The sequence below is a fragment of the Dreissena polymorpha genome, chromosome 4, assembly GCF_020536995.1.
Source record: "Dreissena polymorpha isolate Duluth1 chromosome 4, UMN_Dpol_1.0, whole genome shotgun sequence".
Taxonomy (NCBI): domain Eukaryota; kingdom Metazoa; phylum Mollusca; class Bivalvia; order Myida; family Dreissenidae; genus Dreissena; species Dreissena polymorpha.
The window spans coordinates 40,779,896-40,798,748 of NC_068358.1; the positions used below are offsets into that span (position 1 = coordinate 40,779,896).

Below are 18,853 nucleotides of genomic sequence, written 5' to 3' on the forward strand. Positions count from 1 at the left end.
ACTTTACTTGTTCTACCTCTTCCGAAGGATTCTGCACTGACTCAAACAATGTTTTGGCCTGATGGAAGTATTTACATGCTGCTGAGTACATGTCTGATGCACTGGGCTGGGCGCTGTAGCGATGGAGGCCAGTAATCTCCTGAAAATGGTTCACCTTGAGAGATCATATGCACATGAAACTATTCATTAGATGAATCTTGCTTTGGAAAAATGTGGCTTAATGCATGTGCGGAAAGTGTAATATTAGCCTGTGCAGTTCACACAGGCTAATAAGGGACGCCACTTTCCACCTAAACTTGATTATCAAAGAATAACAAGAAAAAGAGACATCCTTAAAACGAAAAATTCCATAAAAATGTATTGTCCCTGATTAGCCTGTGTGGACTGCATAAGCTAATCTGGGACAACACTTTTAGCACATGCATAAGCCAAGTTTTCTCAGAGCGTTGCTGGTATTGTGGAATTCTGCATTCAAGAAGTTTATTTATTAAAACATCTGATCGCATTTTGAATGCTTGCATGTTTGAGTTTTAATTACATAATTGGTGTATAATGCAGGGCTCATCATTAACAATACTCAGATTGTCCAGGAATCCAAAATATAGGCCAGAACATGTAAAAAACAAGCAAATTCGTTGAATTGATATCCCCCGCCAATATGCTTCTGGACACAAAAGTGTTATATTTGACACTCAAAAAAGCATTTTTTCAAGATACAAAGTGCCATAACTTCGTTATTAACAGATGGTGTACAATGCCATTTGGTGTGCATCATCCTTGTATCCATATATCTACTCATACCAAGTTTCAATGAAATCCTTCAAAGCACTTCCAAGATATGGCTCTGGACGGAAAGACGGACGGACAAGGCCAAAACATTATCCTTCCGACGATGGCGGGGATAAAAAGAATTTGCTAGTCAGACAGGACAAGTGTAAAAAACCCACCTTTTCTTCTTAAATAAAAATGCAAAATTCTAGTTAAAAAAAATTAAGCTCTTTGGCAGGAAATCCTGTCCAGAACGTATTTTTATATAGTTGAAATTGAAATGTTAAAAGCGCGAGGCATTCAAATCAAGGTTCAGTTACAAAATTGTTGTGGTTAGTTCCCTTTAATTGCATTTAACGTCATCATTCTCGCATGCTGTTTATTTGAATCAGTTATATTTTTATACATTAACTTTTAACAGTTGTTACTCTTTCCAAATTTCTTATCAGTTTTGTTTGTGTATATAATATAAATGAATGTGTTTGTTTGTTTGCACAGTTAATGTGTGTTAAACTATAAGCGCTCTTATAAATAAGCAAATGTAGCATTACTATGAGTCATATAAAAATTAGTTGAAATGTAAAGGTTTGCGTCATTTGTATTAATTATATAGAAAGATTTAGGGACAAGATATGGAGACACCCTTTAAGGCGTGGTGTACATGTATTTACAAATGATTTTTTAAACAAAAATTAACATTTTGATAAATTATTACAACAGATTTATGTTGCAAAATATCTGACAACCTACACAGTATATTTACTTACATTTAAAAGTCATGACAAGTAATGTTTTAGTCAGGTGAAGTGCAATTTTAGGGCACTGGTCAAATGGATTTTAAAGTTAATGTCGATAACTGCTATGCTGTTGGACAATAAATGTACTGGTACTTATCTACAAGGTTAATGAACCTAAGGCACATAATAATAATACCGTTAGGTACCCTAATGTCAATCAAACAGCTGTATCAACTGTTTCTTGTTTATTGATTGGAGGATTATTATTTTTTGTCGTTGTTTCACTCCATTTCAGTTACCAGTATATCAATTCAGTTTACAAACTGACACTTGTCTTTGGATAGCTGGTTTACCAATACGTAATGAAGACACTTATCCCAAGAAATTTCACCTTCAGAGGTAGGGGTAGAATGGGGGTAGCAAGGATTTCATGACCAATGGCCACAAAAAAAATATGGCCGGAAAAAGGATCAAACCTTCGATACTCAGATTTGTAGACCAGCGCTATACCAACTGACCTTGCCGGCCTGACTAGAAAAAATTGCAATTAATCCAGATTGTTAATATTGAAAGTAACATGGGTAATTTCCATAGCTGTTTAATTACATATCACTGACTTATAGTTATATAATATATAATTATAAGTGAAACAAACATTTTAAGAATAATCTTTTTTCAAACTAGTGTTAATTTCCTTCTGTGTCAATATAAGCCAATGCATTCTGTCTGGACTGGAAAAGAAAAGACTTCCATCTAAACGAAAAATACCATAAAAACAGTAAGTTTCATCCCTCATTAGCCTGAGCGGACTGCACAGGCTAATCTGGTATGACACTTTACACACATGCATCAGCCCTCAGGGCTAGGCTCAAATAAAAACTCCCATTTCCAGCCAAACAAGCTGACAGCCTTACCTTGTACTGTGAGTATGGCACGAGTGGGGGTGTGGATACGTTGCCGAAGGGTGCAAACCTGTGTGAGTAGCGAACCTCCTCACGGTCAAACTCAAAGTTAGGCTCCTTCAGTTTGTTCCCCAGCTTCAAGCCTACAACCGCCTGTAACATGTTCCCTCAGTTATTACACATTCAACATTTGGATTGTCATTTCTACCCGAAAAATGCCTTAATGGCTACTAACCTCTAAGATAATACATTATACAGTGAAACCTGTTAAAACTGAACCCTCTCATAAGTGAATACCTGTCAAATCTGAATTGCCATGTATGTCACAATTTATTTTTACTCTTATCTATACATATAAAGCAAACTAAGTAAACTGAACCCTGTTCAAACCAAAAACCAAACACTTTTATCCAAACAATTAATATCACTTTATCTTAAAAGACCTGAATAATACCAACAGCGTATTCTGACAAGTGTAAACTTGAGATACTGCAGAGGCATGCCGGGTAATTGGAAACACATTTAAAAACAAACAAGAGCTGTGTTTGTGAAACACAATGCCCCTTGCTGCGACGCTTTGAAGCCGCACGGCAGCTATTTTAGAAAAAAAAGACCTTTGACCTTGAAGGATGACCTTGACCTTTCTCTACTCAAAATGTGCAGCTTAATGAGATACACATGCATGCCAAATATCAAGTTGCTATCTTCAATATTGCAAAAGTTATGACAAAGGTAAAAGTTTTGGGACAGACAGACACATACAATGACAGACAGACAGGCCAAAAACAATATAACCCCGATCATTCAATCCGGGGGCATAAAAAGCCATTATCACCATGGTAGCAGCAATTACAAGGGGGTACTTTAATTAGCAATCAGCTAGACAATTTCCACAGCACTTAAAAACTTGCGAAAAACATATTTATTCTGATAAGTATTACATGTGTATATGGAAAATTATCAAAATAACAGTTGTGTTTTTTGTATTTTAAACATGCCATTTCCAAAACATATTCTTGTATGTTGTTAGATAATTAAAATATTTCTGTAAAACCATTCTAATGTACACATTTATGTAATTTTAAATACATTTAAATATGTGGTACACAAGTTTGATTGCATTATACGGATATTAATTTATGTAAGTACATGAACATATGCAGTATTACATGTTACACTCAAATCTTTAATGATAATTTATATTTTAACATTGTCTTTTGTACAAATAAGCATTCTTCTTATCATAATAACAGGAATGTATAATAATATGGTCAAACATAGCAAAACTTTCATTAATCACCCATCGCTCAAAATTGAACAATTGGCCCTGTCCAGACACTAAACAAATTAAGACTGCTTTCACTGCACTAGTATTCTAGTGCCAATTTTATGACACATATTTCTTCTACATTTATAATCATATCATCCACATGACAAACATTTAATTTGCTTAAATCTTCACAAAATGACGCAATACCAAAATCTGAAAACATACCACTGCTTTAAAAGAAAGAAATGTGTATGAACATATTAAACTTAATCGCCCCTATGAAGCTATACCTTGTAGTATCCACCGAACATGTTCTGCTGGGCTTGGCAGATGACTAGTTCCCGCTGTACCGCCTTGGAACGCTTCTTCTTCTTGGCTTTCTTACCTCCCTTCTTGGAGTGGCTCGATTCTACAAAATGGAGCAAATAGATGATCAAATGAGAAACATTTTGGGAATAATTGGGTACATGCATGTGCGTAAAGTGTCGTCCCAATTAAGCCTTTGCTGTCCATAAAAGCTTATCAGGAACAACAATTTACATGTTCATATATTTTTTTTTGGTTTAAGTGAGTCTTTTTTGGAAAATCCAGTCAAAGCAGAAAGTATCATTCCTGATAAGCCTGTGCAGACTGCACATGTATTAAGCCCAGTTTTCCCAAAGTGCAGCTCAAATGACACACATTATGCAAAAATGGGTCTTATACAAACTGTGGCAAGTGCTCCAGACCAGCCCACATATCCCCACAGTCTGGTGAGGAGCTAACCTGTCCACTATAAAGTCCTCATTAGAGAAAGGGTATCTTTAACCAGGTTTTCCGAAGGAAAAAACTGGTTATTAGATTGGCGAATGCGGGCGGGCTGGCTGGCTGGCTGGCTGGCTGGCTGGCTGGCTGGCGGGCTGGCTGGCGGGCTGGCGGGCGGAACAAGCTTGTCCGGGCCATAACTATGTCGTTCATTGTCATATTTTAAAATCATTTGGCACATTTGTTCACCATCATTGGACGGTGTGTCGCGCGAAATAATTACGTCGATATCTCCAAGGTCAAGGTCACACTTTGAGTTCAAAGGTCAAAATTGGCAATAAATGAGCTTGTCTGGGCCATAACTACTAGTATGTCATTCATTGTGAGATTTTACAATTATTTGGAACATTTGTTCACCATCATGGGTCGGTGTGTCCCACGAAAGAATCACGTCAATATCTCCAATGTCAAGGTCACCACAACTTAAAATAGATTTATTTTGAAACAAACTTACAAAGGGGGTTAATTTTGTTTGTTCATTTCAAAAGTTCAGTTTGAGTTGTCTCCCTTAATCAGATTTTTTTTCACAATGAAAACCTGGTTTTGTGACAATTTTGTCCCTTGTCTGAATTATAGAATAGACTGCAAATGGGAATGATACTCAATACATCCAACTTTGTAAAATATAAATAAAATTATAGGTAACACTACATGAAAATTACTGTAATAAGTAACCGGCACTGGTAAAAATTAGTTCATTATGCCGTCATCTTCCATTCAAGAGCATCTAAACCAGCTCCCGTAAGAAAAACTGTTATCTTTAGGAAACTACGAGATATCAATATTGAACCATTTAAACAGGATATCAGAAAGTCAGAAATACAATTTGAAAATATACATGACCCTGAAACCCTTGTCCAAACGTATGATATTAAACTTTCAGCATTGGTAGACAAACATGCTCCACTAAGAACAAAATCTATAACCCTGCGGCCGACTTGCCCGTGGTACACAGATGAGCTTCATGACGCTAAACATATCAAACGAAATTTGGAAAGAAAATGGCTAAAATCGAGATTCACTATTGATCATGAAATTTATAGAAACCACTGCGCCAAAATGAACAAAATGTTTAAAAAAGCATGTGTAGATTTATATTCAGATAAAGTAACATCCTGTGGCCGTGATCAAAAGAGCATGTACAAAATCACAAAACACTTACTACATGGCCGATCTGAAATAGCTCTCCTGTCTGGCAAAACGTCCGATGAGTTAGCACAAGATTTCAATGATTTTTTTATAGGTAAAGTTGAAGGTATTAGAACAGATATTTCTGAACACCCCTTTCTCATTCAAATTCAAAACAGAGTAATAATAATAACCCAACAGGAGAAACATGCAGATTAACACATGTCCGTCCGACAACGGAGGAAGAAGTTGAAAAAATCATGATGCAATCACAACATAAATCTTGCCAGCTTGACCCTATTCCAACTTGGCTACTGAAAGAGTGCAAAACTGAACTGCTACCAATACTGACAAAAATCATCAATCTTTCGATGGAAACAGCAAGTGTGCCAAGATCCTTTAAAACATCACGTATAAGACCTTTATTGAAAAAACCCACCTTAGATAAAGAAACACTACCAAACTATCGCCCGGTTTCGAATCTACCATATGTTTCAAAATTATTGTCAGCAAAAGAATAGATGAACATTTGACAGAAAACAATTTGAATGAAGAAAACCAGTCTGCATACAGGAAGTTCCACTCAACAGAAATAGCTTTATTAAAAGTTCAAAACGATGTCCTACAATCACTAGATAAGAGAAATGTCACTGTCTTTGTTATGCTAGATTTCTCTGCCGCATTCGACACCATCGACCACAACACCCTATTAAACCGCCTCGAACAACAATTTGGCTTTGCTGAAAAACCACTACCGTGGGTAGCTTCCTACCTATCCGACCGCTTCCAAACGGTGAGCATTGACAGCAAGGTACCAGAACCAGTGCTGCTGACCTTCAGCGTACCCCAGGGATCTGTGTTAGGCCCCAAATTTTATACCATGTTTACTAATCCTGTTGGGGAAATTTGCAAAAAACATGGACTCGGGCATCACTTCTACGCCAATGACTTGCAGCTCTATCTTTCCTTCGAACTCACTGATGGAGCAGCCCAAAACAAAACACTAAATCGAGTTGAAAAGTGTCTCCAAGATATCATCTCGTGGATAAATACAAATATGCTCAAACTTAACACCGACAAAACCGAGGTCATAGTATTTTTAAGTCAAAATAACGCAAAGTACGTAGATGGGTTAACTGTTAAAGTAGTGGACTCGACAATTTAACCATCGCAATATGTTCGAAATTTAGGTGCTTGGTTTGATTCGAGAATGAACATGGAACACCATATTAATGCTATAAGTAGATCATGTTTCGGTCAGATTAGGCAAATAGGTGGTCACATCAGGCAATATCTTACACCAAATGCCACAAAATCTTTGGTCAATTCACTTGTCACATCTCGGCTAGACTATTGCAATGCATTGCTGTATGGAACACAAACATCAGCTATCAAGAAACTACAAAATGTTCAAAACACTGCGGCGCGTGTTATCACAAGAACATCCCGCTATAGTCATATAACACCGATCCTAAAAAAATTACACTGGTTCCCAGTAGAAAAAAGAATCCACTTCAAAATACTTACCAATGCGTTTAAAGCCTTAAATGGACAATGGCCTGTATATCTGAGAAACCTACTTGAAGTCTATGAACCAAGGCGAAACTTAAGATCAAAGAACAAAGCAACTTCATTAGTAATTCCAACGAAGATTAAATCCGTATCATACGGAGAGCGAAGTTTCATGTATGTTGCTCCCAAACTCTGGAACTCACTTCCATCAAACATTCAAGGTTCTTTAACACTGAATTCCTGAAAAAGGCATTGAAAACTCACCTCTTCTTCCAATCTTATGCAATATAAGCAGTGGTTTATTCATTTCATTATACAAAATCTCAATCAGCACAAACTCGTAAAACCCCTTTTAATTATTCCTTTGGGGGGAACTGGAAATAACCCTTTTAAAGGAAGCATATTTATTCCTTTGGGGGTTTGTGGACTCGTGGTAATGGTATCCTGACGTTACCCTTGTCTCTGTTCTGTTTTGTCTCTGTTTTGTTTTGTTGATCTTTCTAATCTATGGTTACTGTGCATGATGTTTTTTATGTAGTACTTAAAGTTCAAGTTTTAGAATTTATTGTTTCATTAATTGTCTTATAGCTATACACATAGGGTAGTTTAATAGCGTCTTGTTGATCGTTCTAATCTATGGTTACTGTGCATGTTTTTTCGTAGTACTTATAGTATAGGTATAATAGAGTAGTTTTAAAGTATAATTGAGTAGTTTTAATTGATTCTTTTGAAACAGTGTTGCAAAATGTATTCGTATCTGCGATATGTTAAATGTTCTTATGTAAAGCGCCTTTGATATAATAATAATAATAATTCTTTCTGAAGCACGGCTTTTCAAGCGGTTCAATACACATATTCCCAACTTGGTTATGCCTGACAAACAGTCTGAATCATACAAATTGTTGTACACTCTGTACATAATGACATTGAAACACCAGTAATGTACCCTGAATCTCCAGAATATGAAAGTATTGTTCTGATTGGCTGACACTTAATCATGAAACATTCTATGTCTCCAAAACCTAGTGCTTGGTATCAACAGATTGACACATACCAATATCAACTAATGTTGCTGTACCCCTAGCCTATGCTATTGACAAACTTCAACACATGTTATTGTACCACTAACCCTTATAATTGTAACATATCAACTCATGTTATTGTACCACTCACCTATATACGCCTCATGCTCAATGACGAAGGACTCTGCCCTTTGAATAGTAGAGTACATCCAGGAATACAAGAGCTCGTACAGGTACCTGAAAACCAGTTCACAGACAACATATTCAGCAACATTCAAAACAGTCAAATTATTTGTTTAAAGTAGAGGACAAAGTAATTGTTTAGAGTTTTAAAGAAAAATAGTTAGAAACAACGAAACTAATAAACGTTTCACATGACACACTCAAATAAAGCTGTTCTTACCAGTACACATAGTGGTACTCATACGGGGCATACAGCTCCAACTCAAAGCCTGACAGTGTGTATGCCAGCATGACGTGTATGGTGTAGTAGAGGACCCAGGTGCCAAAGCTGGAGCCCAGCTGATGGGAGGGGTCCGCCTTCATCTGCACCTGGTGCAGGTAACCGTCCACCTTATCTGCCTGAAATCACACACAGACTAGTGGTTTTTTCCCCATTATTTTGGGTAAGGTGAGTGGGACCATTAAGATTGCAAAAATATCCCATTTTGACAAAAATTGGGAAATTTATATATTTTATGTTTTGCTAACAAATATTTTACAATTGACCATATGTGTTTTCAATATCATATTTACAAAGGTAAAAACAATAGAGTTGCAGAGGGAAAGGGACTAAATGTTGCATTTTATTTACACATTTTTTAAAAATCTTTAGTTGGGAATTTTAGGTAGTCATTTTGGAAATATATATACTTATTGACATTTGTAATTGTGCCAAATAACTGCCCAAATTTGACCCACCAAAAAAACAAAAGAATACAAATTGCAATATTTCTTGAGGTAAAAAGCGTCTCAAGTCATTCATAGGAAACTTACTTTAGGCAATCAAAATATATGTGTATCAACAAACATAATAAATTAATAACACAAATTCACACAACAATATTTTTCTCAAATTGCAGTTAACACACATTAAAAATTTTATTAGCTCAGTTGCCTTTGGAGACAAATATCTGGTAGAGGCTCCAGCATCGAAGGTCCTCAATGTGATATGGACCGCATTTACAGACACCATCGTGCTGACCATTTGAATTCATGGGTCAGCTTCTCAAGGAATTCCAGCCATTTTATTTCCAAAGTAAGCTTATCCAGGCATTCCAGTCATTGTATTTCCAAGGTAAGTTTTATCAAGGAATTTCAGTTATTTTATTTCCAAGGTAAGGTTTATCAAGGAATTCCACATATTTAAATTCATGGGTCAGCTTATCAAGGAATTCCAGTCATTTTATTTCCAAGGTAAGCTTATCAAGGAATTTCAGTCATTTTATTTCCAAGGTAAGCTTATCAAGGAATTCCAGTCATTTTATTTCCAAGGTAAGGTTTATCAAGGAATTCCACATATTTGAATAAGTGGGTAAGATCAACAAGGAATTCAACACATTTTGATTCCAGGGTAAGCTTTTTACGGAATTCCACACATTTTAATTGCAAGGTAAGCTTATCATCAAATTAAACAAAATTCAATGTCCAAAGAATAGAACAAATATAACAGTACCTCGTCCTGTAAAGTAACCAGGTCATCCAGCAGGTGCGCCCACTTGTCTCGCTGCCTGGCGCGGTTATGCCCAAGCACTTGCAGCACGGTACAAATAGGCCGCACAGCCCGTGTCATCAGGGAGTCCACATACTGTTTCACCTCAACGCTGATGCTTGTATGAGCTCTGTAATCATGTTGAAGAAATAGTATTGGATTTATCATTGTTAACCCTTTACCAATGAGAAAAGATATTTAATTTGTTTGTAGTCCCTTAAAAAATCTAATTTAATTACAGACTGTTCTTAATAGATTCAAGTTTTAATGGCTTAATATATAATCTTAAGATACAGATGAGCAGCAAACAGACTAGAACCTGGTTCTATATGATCTGGTTGCATATTTTCATTTTGTACCGGAGTGAAAAAGGGTTAATTAGCAAATAATTTAGGATTTGGAGTTACATTGAACAGAACAATTGTTGATGTTAAATAATATCAATTACCATTGCAAAAAGATAATTATGTAGGATATTCAGTTGCTTTTGGGTTAATATCATCATTTTGTTTTTTCAGAAAAAAAAGAGAAAATATATTTTTTCAAAAGCACTTGTGATAGCAAAATATTTTAATACTCTTACTTTACTGAAAAAATAAATTCAAGGTTTTACCCTAAAAGCAATAATAGTTTATTTTATTTAATGCTTTTCATAATTCTTTTCACATTAGTGACTTTAAAAATGTTTTAGACATATACTAATTGATATGTAGTAAGTTGGTTAAGAAATCCACATTCAAGCATCATTTTGTATTTCAATTATTATTTACTAAAGATTTAAAACGAAATTTGTTGGGGCTGCTACTGGCTTTAACAATAGTGTACCAGTTATGACCGCCTTGGTTTGAGTTTTCTTGAACCAAGCAGTAAAAAAAAATCTGGGGTAATGATCACACAAAATAATAATACTGATGTGTTTTCACAGAGTGAAAACATAAATGTATGCACCTTTAAACGCTAAACTGTAGAATATGTACCCTGGAAAAGTGTTTTGAAAGGAATTACTCATAGGTATCACTTGTTGTCTTCCATTTTTATGCATAAAAATGTTAAAACAATGGGTTTTTTTACTGACTGCAACAACAAAGCTTGCATACTTGGGAGAGAGCACAGGAGGCATGACAAAGGCTCTCACAGAATCCTTCAGGAAGTCTGTTAGTGTGTGGACACCAAACACCTTGCGACTTGGAGGCAGGAACATCAGCTGTAACACACAGTGGTGGATGTTTCCTCATTCAAAACCGAGTTCAACCTTAGCTCATGGATAAAGAATATTCTTATTTCAACTTGAGATACATGTAAATTAACAAAACTCTGTACATATCTGTGAAATTGTATCAGTCTAGCTGATAATGTGAAGTTGTATTACGCAATCGCAACTAATACAAGTTCTAAGAACACCAAAACTAATGTAAACTTTTACAAGATGCCTAAATTTCTTTGAAAACATAAAACAATTATAAACTGATTACTGTCCACACGAAAACACATTTTTAGGATTGAAGGTACAAGCAAAAGCCAGTATATCGAAATGTTCAATACAATATGACCAGTTCAATGCAAAAATTGTGACCACGTAGTCTGTTCAGGAGCTACCCTGTCTGCTAATGAGACGATCTGCTTATGTGACCGCAAAACCATGCATGACTTTAGGGCGAGCATGGTAGCTACACAGGCCAAATATGACATAAGACCCATTTTCGCATAATGCAGGTCATATGTATTGGTAGCACAACAAAAGCTGTTGGATAACATCAGCTAAACGTTTCTTGCTTTCGCTTTTGACACTTTCCTCTAAACAAAACTGTTTGTTTAGTAGGTAAGATATTTAGATAGCAAGCAATTACATATTTTTCTAGTTTGCAAAATATCCTTCGAGACACATAAACCTTCAGTGGAAACTATTGGTCAATGCATCTTACAGTGACCTTAACATACAACAAGAGCATCTATTTTCTTTTTAAAGGTAAAGGGACTCTCATTTTCAATCACAAAGGAGAGAGGGGTGGAGTGAAGAGGGGTGTATAGTGTGGGGGTGAGGACATTTATTACATTATTTTCCAAAAATGCGGAAAAAAAATAAATCGGGGGGGGGGGGGGTATAATTTGAGGGTGGGGTGGGGGGGGGGTATAGTGTGAGGGTGTGGTGGTCATTTGTGAGATGATCTTAAAAAAAAAATAAAAAAATTAGGGGGGGTGGGATTCGGATGGGGGGAGGGGGGGGGGGGGATTCTACGGTGCGATAGTTGGACGGTATTTCAAACATAAAATAATAAAAATAAATCTTTGTTTTTTAACAGTTTCAAAAAAAATAATTTGGGGGGGGGTGGGGTGGGGGGTATAGTGTCAGGGTGTGGTGGTCATTTGTGAGATGATCTTAAAAAAAAAAAAAAAAAATAGGGAGGGGGGGGGATTCGGGGGGAGGGCACGGGGGATGGTTTGGGTGGAGTCTATTGTGGTATGTCAGGTAAGAGTAGTTTTGTCAAAGTATCAATCAAATCTAATCATAAATAAAGAAGTTATGGCAATTTTAGCAATATTTAATAATTTGACCTTGAGAGTCAAGGTCATTCAAAGGTCAAGGTAAAATTCAACTTGCAAGGTACAGGAACCTCATGATAGCATGAAAGTATTTGAAGTTTGAAAGCAATAGCCTTAATAGTTATGAAGTAATGTGGATCAAAACACAAAATTTAACCATATATTCAAAGTTACTAAGTCAAAAAAGGGCCATAATTCCGTAAAAATGACAACCAGAGTTATGCAACTTGTCCTTTTACTGTACCCTTATGATAATTTGCGAGTGTTCCAAGTATGAAAGCAATATCTATGATACTTTAGGGGTAAAGTGGACCAAAACACAAAACTTAACCAAATTTTCTAAGTATAAAGGACCCATAATTCCGTCCAAATGCCAGCCAGAGTTACATAACTTTGCCTGCACAGTCCCCTTATGATAGTTAATAAGTGTTGCAAGTATGAAAGCAATAGCTTTGATACTGTAGGAATAAAGTGGACCTAAACACAAAACTTAACCAAATTTTCAATTCTCTAAGCATAAAAAGGGCACATAGTTCTGTCAAAATGCCAGTCAGAGTTACATTACTTTGCCTGCACAGTCCGCTTATGATAGTTAGTAAGTGTTGCAAGTATGAAAGCAAAAGCTTTGATACTTACGGAATAAAATGGACCTAAACACAAACCTTAACCAAAATTTTCAATTTTCTAAGTATAAAAAGGGCACATAATTCTGTCAAAATGCACGCCAGAGTTATCTAACTTTGCCTGCCCAGTCCCCTCATGATAGTAAGTAAGTGTACCAAGTTTGAATGCAATAGCATTGATACTTTCTGAGAAAAGTGGACCTAAACGCAAAACTTAACCAAAATTTTCAATTTTCTAAGTATAAAAAGGGCACATAATTCTGTCAAATTGCATGCCAGAGTTATCTAACTTTGCCTGCCCAGTCCTCTCATAATAGTTAGTAAGTGTACCAAGTTTGAATGCAATAGCATTGATACTTTCTGAGAAAAGTGGACCTAAACGCAAAACTTAACCGGACGCCAACGCCGACGCAGACGCCGACGCCAAGGTGATGACAATAGCTCATAATTTAAAAAAAAAAATAGATGAGCTAAAAATGAAGTTGTTGTACAATTTATATATGCATGCATCACAATAGCTTTATTCCTTCATTAGATATGAAGCCAAAACCATTTTATCCTAATTATTTAGTAACAGTGACCTTGACCTTGATCATATCCATTGGAAGAGCAAACACAGGATCTAAGCGATCTATGTTCCATCAACAAGTTAGATTACAATTGCTCTTTTTTTCAAGTTATTGTGTATAAACAGTTATTGAATATCTAGTTAAATAAGTTCAGCTAAAAACAAAAGGTATATAATGAAGACAAGACTGTTGCCAAGCAATATATGTCCCCTATCGGCTCCACCATTGTCAGAAATTCCACCATTGTCAGAATTTTTAAAAATATTTTTTGTCATAGCAACCAAAATTTTTGATGTAGGAACAAAATGAAATGACGTGCATAATGCCCATATTGCCATCTATCAATGTTTCAAGTTTCATGAAAAAATATGAAGAACTTAAGTTATCACAGGATCCAGAAAACCATCATTTAGATACAAACACCTACCTGTAGAATGGACCTGGACACTACACAAGGTGACGTGTCACTGAACTCTCTGAAAACCTCCTGAAAGGGTTACAATCAACCATGGAACATTTAACTATATCATAGGACACATTCTGATAAATATAAACTGCAAGTTATAAAATCATTGATAATTTAGCCACATGATTTTAATACAAAAGTTAATAATGTTACAAGTAGTGGGGGCAATGAATACCATTAGAATTTTTACCTTTCATTTCAATTGAATATTTAATTGATTGGTTTACACTTCTTAGAAATGAAAAGCGATACTTTCAAATAAACCTCAAATGCCAACCTCATGTAACAACACACGACGGCGTTTATACCAGTAAGAACACATGCTCGAACCAGTTTTACTTTTAAGTCATCATGATCAAAGACTTTGGTCAACACAAAAGCATCATCAGTTTACACTTAAGGATAATTCAGCATGGTTAATATTCATCACATGTTTCAGATGCACACATATTGTTTCCTTGATACTAAGGGTAAATGTACTGTGTACTAATGAAAATGTGGCAGTAAATTAACACACTGTTCTAAATGTATAAGGTTAAATGTACACTATAATTAAATAAATCAGTAGAGGTATATCTAGACGGTCATCATGCTAAAAACTACTATGAAAAAAAGAGCTGTCTCCATAGGATGACAAATGCCCCATATAAACGCTTTGATAAAAGTTATGAGCATTTTTCGAAACATAACGCAGATTTCGAAACCTAAACGCAGACCCTAAGGTCAAGGTCAAAAGGGTCAAAATTTGTGTGCGTATGGAAAGGTCTTGTCCATATACACATGAATACCAAATATGAAAGTTACATCTGAAGTGACATAGAAGTTATGAGCATTTTTCGAAACTAAACGCAAAGTGTGACGGACAGACAGACGGATGGACGGACAGTGCAATCACTACATGCCCTCCTTCGGGGACATAAAAATAGATATATTATCCATAATAATGTGGAAATTTTATTTAATGACAATATTAATTGAAGCATTCAAACTTAACTTACAAACACTTCCTGAATGTTGCTGGCGTTGAGCACAGCTGTAGCGGTGTCTATCCTATGCAGAAGTTTCTTCACATAACTGATGGCGCCTTCCCGAGTGTGGATCACAGTATAGCGGGGAAATGTGGGTGGCAACAGGCGCTGGTTGATCAGTGGGTCAAATCCCATGATTGTGGGGTAGTCTGCAGTTATAAAAGCAGGAAAAATGACAACCATATAAATCATGTGAAATGTCATCAGTATTTAGTAAATATAATAACTGTGGGATTATGTCTTACCTTAGAAGTTGACAAATAAATCCTATTTTCATTAAAATAATACAAATCCATTCATATGAATAATTCATTCCTAATTTTCTTAATAGGAATCAACTTAATTCAATGTCTTCAACTGAATGTACAGTTATGATATCAATAAAGACATGAAACTCATAAATGACCAAATCGATTCTATGGAACTTTAAATGGTCAATTATACTACCGGACTTCAAGAATGCGTGGTTCATGTGTCAAATATCTACATCATTGTAATTTATGAACAACATACTACTGTTGTCTCTGTAGCTGCAAAATAGGCACATGTTCATTTTAATGAATCTTTATATGTATATGGAGAAACAAAAAATGTGTTTGTCAGAAACACAATGCCCCCTTCTGCGCTGCTTTGAGGCCATATATTTGACCTTTGACCTTGAAGGATGACCTTGACCTTTCATCACCCAAAATGTGCAGCTCCATGAGATACCATGCATCCCAAACATCAAGTTGCTATCTGATCGTCATAGAAGTTATGAGCATTTTTCGAAACCTAAATGCGAAACCTAAATGCAAAGTGTGACGGAAAGACCGACAGAGGGACGGACGGTCAGATCACTATATGCCCTCCTTATAAACATAAAAACTTAAGTTCATTGTAAACCCTACTTACCATTTTTGGTAATCTCCCTGTCCTCAGGAACTATTCCCAGACTAATTGTTGATCTGATTGGTTCAATGAACTCCAGTATCTGACTAATCAGCTTCTTTGCTTGGGGAACACCTTCACACTTTGAATAGAAATTAAGGAATACAACGATACAAATAAACATTTATCAATATGTGTGTTGAAATTCTTAAGCCATTTGCTGCAGTCACATAGCACACTGACATTGAAATGGCTGTGTAAGCTACCTTTTAGAATTTCCCATTCTAAACAAACAATGTGTTTTATTGATGATTTTTAGTGGTGTACAATCAGTAAACTAATTAAATATAATTGCCACTTCATGTGGTCAATATCATTTCTTATTTTTGCATTCATGTTCTTGTTAACTCTTATTTGCAAACCTTACCTTTGCCAATGGATTTTAAGAACAGAATCTCTCTTATATTTGTAATTAACCCTTTCCCCCATAAGAAGCAAAGTGAAAATGGATTTTGCAACCAGCATAAAACCAGAACAGCCTGCGAGTTTCTCGCAGTCTGTTCAGGTTTTAGGCTGTTTGCTACTAATCAGTATCTAAGGGGTGAAGTTAAGCCCTTAAAACTTAAATTAAGTTAGAAATGTATTTAATTAAATGTAACTTTCTAAAGGAATACAAATGCATCAAAATATGTATCTAAATGGTAAAGGATTAAAAAAATAAAAAAAATATGAGAACAGGCACATATACAGAGCAGGATTTTCCCCAGGCCATTTAAGGCGCTTGAAATTTTCCGACCTGTGTGTGTTTCAGTGAAAGAAAGTGGAGATTGTAAAAAAAAAAGGTTTCTCGATCAGTGTATCAATAATCCCTGTTTTAAAAGAGCGCTCGGTACCTACTTTCACAAGTAATCGCCATAAACACCACATGGGCTAATGGATAATCCACTGATAAGAAAACAGCATGACGCGCGTGTAGATTATTCTAGCCACATTACACAGTCATTTAAATGCTGACAAGGATGCATCAGGTAACTTTCCAGTCGTCAAACTGTGATGTTCATCGTCCAATCGGTTACGCAAATGCTTATGAGGGCGGGGCTAACTATCGACCATTATTTTTGATTGACGTCGGGCACGATGTAAAAGTTAATCGCAGCTTGATTAGCAAGAATTTGTACCATTTACGTAATAAAAAAGTACATTAAAGACGGTTTCGGGCATCATCATCACACCTTTTTACTGTAAACAAGTGTTACCTATGACTGGTGTAATTAATACAAGAAATTAACTGAAAGAGGTAAAGAAATAATTACTTACAGCGAGTAAGTTGTGCAAATAACTCCCGGTTACAATTATGCGATAACAATTTAATTCCAGTACATGTACATTTCATCATGTCCATTTATAACGTTTTTCTGGCATTTATTCGACACGTAATGCGTTAACAAATTTTCGTTGAATTAATTACGCACACTAGTAAATTTTTCGTCTGATAATCGATACTTAGAAGACTGATGATGGCAACCGGCCGTAATCCTCGTGAATTACATGCATAATTCCGTCAAAACATTTATTTGACTTAAGTGTTAAAACAAATTATCGTTAAATTAATAACGCAACTGTTAATATTTATTAAAATCTCAAATGGGAATAATTAAATTTGTAATCCGGAACCCTTTCCCGTAAATCGAGGTTAACGTGTTTTTAATCCGAAACACACTTCCAAATGTCAATGTTACCACAACGTTAAAATATTCTTGCTTCAAATTAGTAGTGCAAATTTATTTTGTGTCGAATCTTTTTCTCAATTAAAAAGAGCGCGAAAATTATGCAGCATGTACAACGTCACGTGTATCGTTTTAACAAGCACACAACACGTCAGAGGATTGACGCATGTTCAGAGGCAATATTTCATCAAATCTATAGTCACTTAAAATTTATTTGATACTATAGAAAAATGGCAAGGTTTGTTCAAAAGAAATAATTGAGAGCTTTTATCGTAAATATTTACCAGAATGTGATTTATACAAACGGAAATAACGTGATTATCGGATAATAAATAGAAACTTGAATAGTAGTAAGTATGCAGTAATAGAGTCAGGTTGAAACGGATGTATTGGAGAATCGTTCGAGTCAGGATTTTACTGTCAGTGCGGGAACGTTTTAAAACAATTAAACAATATAAAAAAGTATATATCTTTTTAAATGACAGGGGGAATTTTTCAAGAGTCATAGAGCACCAAGTGACGTCTTTCAACGCTGTTTTTCTTTGAGTTAATACGCACCAAAGAACGTAAATTGACACGTTAAATTAAAAAAAAATCAACGTGGGGAGGGGACACCCCTCCCAAACCACCCCTATCAGCCCCGGGGCGCCTGACAAAAATCCTGTGGAAGGCCCTGCAGAGTGAATCTCAGGCTTGAGAGAGCAACATACTGAATTTTAAGTAAACAATGTTACTTTGTCTTTGCTCAAAGCAACCAGCATGGACAGCAAACCCTTGAAGAACTTCACTCTGGTACAAACTGCACCACATTGCTGGTACTGCAAATATCATTCAGCATGTGTAACGGAAGACCACATGAGAATGTGGTGAAACAACACTTATACAATGCTAGTTGATTATAGAAGTCACATTGAAATAACCATACTTCAAATGTTTATAATGTGAAGGTGAATTTAAAATCACAATGACAAATGTTTCTACCCTGACAATAAGTGAATACAGAGGAAATATAATAACGTCTTGTGTTAAGACCACTGAATGTTTGAATTTGAAACATTTTGTTTTATAAGATTCACAAACACAAACTTGCGTGTCCATGGATGGTTCAGTAAGTGTGATAATAAACAGCAAAATATGAATGCTAATGTTGAAGTATGAATGTTGAAAGATGAACT

At 35.7% G+C, this 18,853-nt stretch overlaps 1 protein-coding gene across 1 annotated transcript in view; it reads right to left on the minus strand.

Moving 5' to 3' along the window:
* Window positions 1-18,853, minus strand: part of LOC127877421 (N-alpha-acetyltransferase 35, NatC auxiliary subunit-like) — a 30,283-nt gene that overhangs the window by 1,754 nt on the left and 9,676 nt on the right. Inside the window, exons 8-18 of the mRNA XM_052423291.1 lie at window positions 18,413-18,496; window positions 15,976-16,093; window positions 15,052-15,230; window positions 14,015-14,074; window positions 10,952-11,058; window positions 9,819-9,984; window positions 8,547-8,725; window positions 8,295-8,380; window positions 3,968-4,086; window positions 2,420-2,560; window positions 17-139 (exon numbers count right to left, since the gene is read on the minus strand). Of these exons, the coding sequence (XP_052279251.1) occupies window positions 17-139; window positions 2,420-2,560; window positions 3,968-4,086; window positions 8,295-8,380; window positions 8,547-8,725; window positions 9,819-9,984; window positions 10,952-11,058; window positions 14,015-14,074; window positions 15,052-15,230; window positions 15,976-16,093; window positions 18,413-18,496 (1,362 nt within the window). The remainder of the gene's footprint in view (window positions 1-16; window positions 140-2,419; window positions 2,561-3,967; window positions 4,087-8,294; window positions 8,381-8,546; window positions 8,726-9,818; window positions 9,985-10,951; window positions 11,059-14,014; window positions 14,075-15,051; window positions 15,231-15,975; window positions 16,094-18,412; window positions 18,497-18,853) is intronic.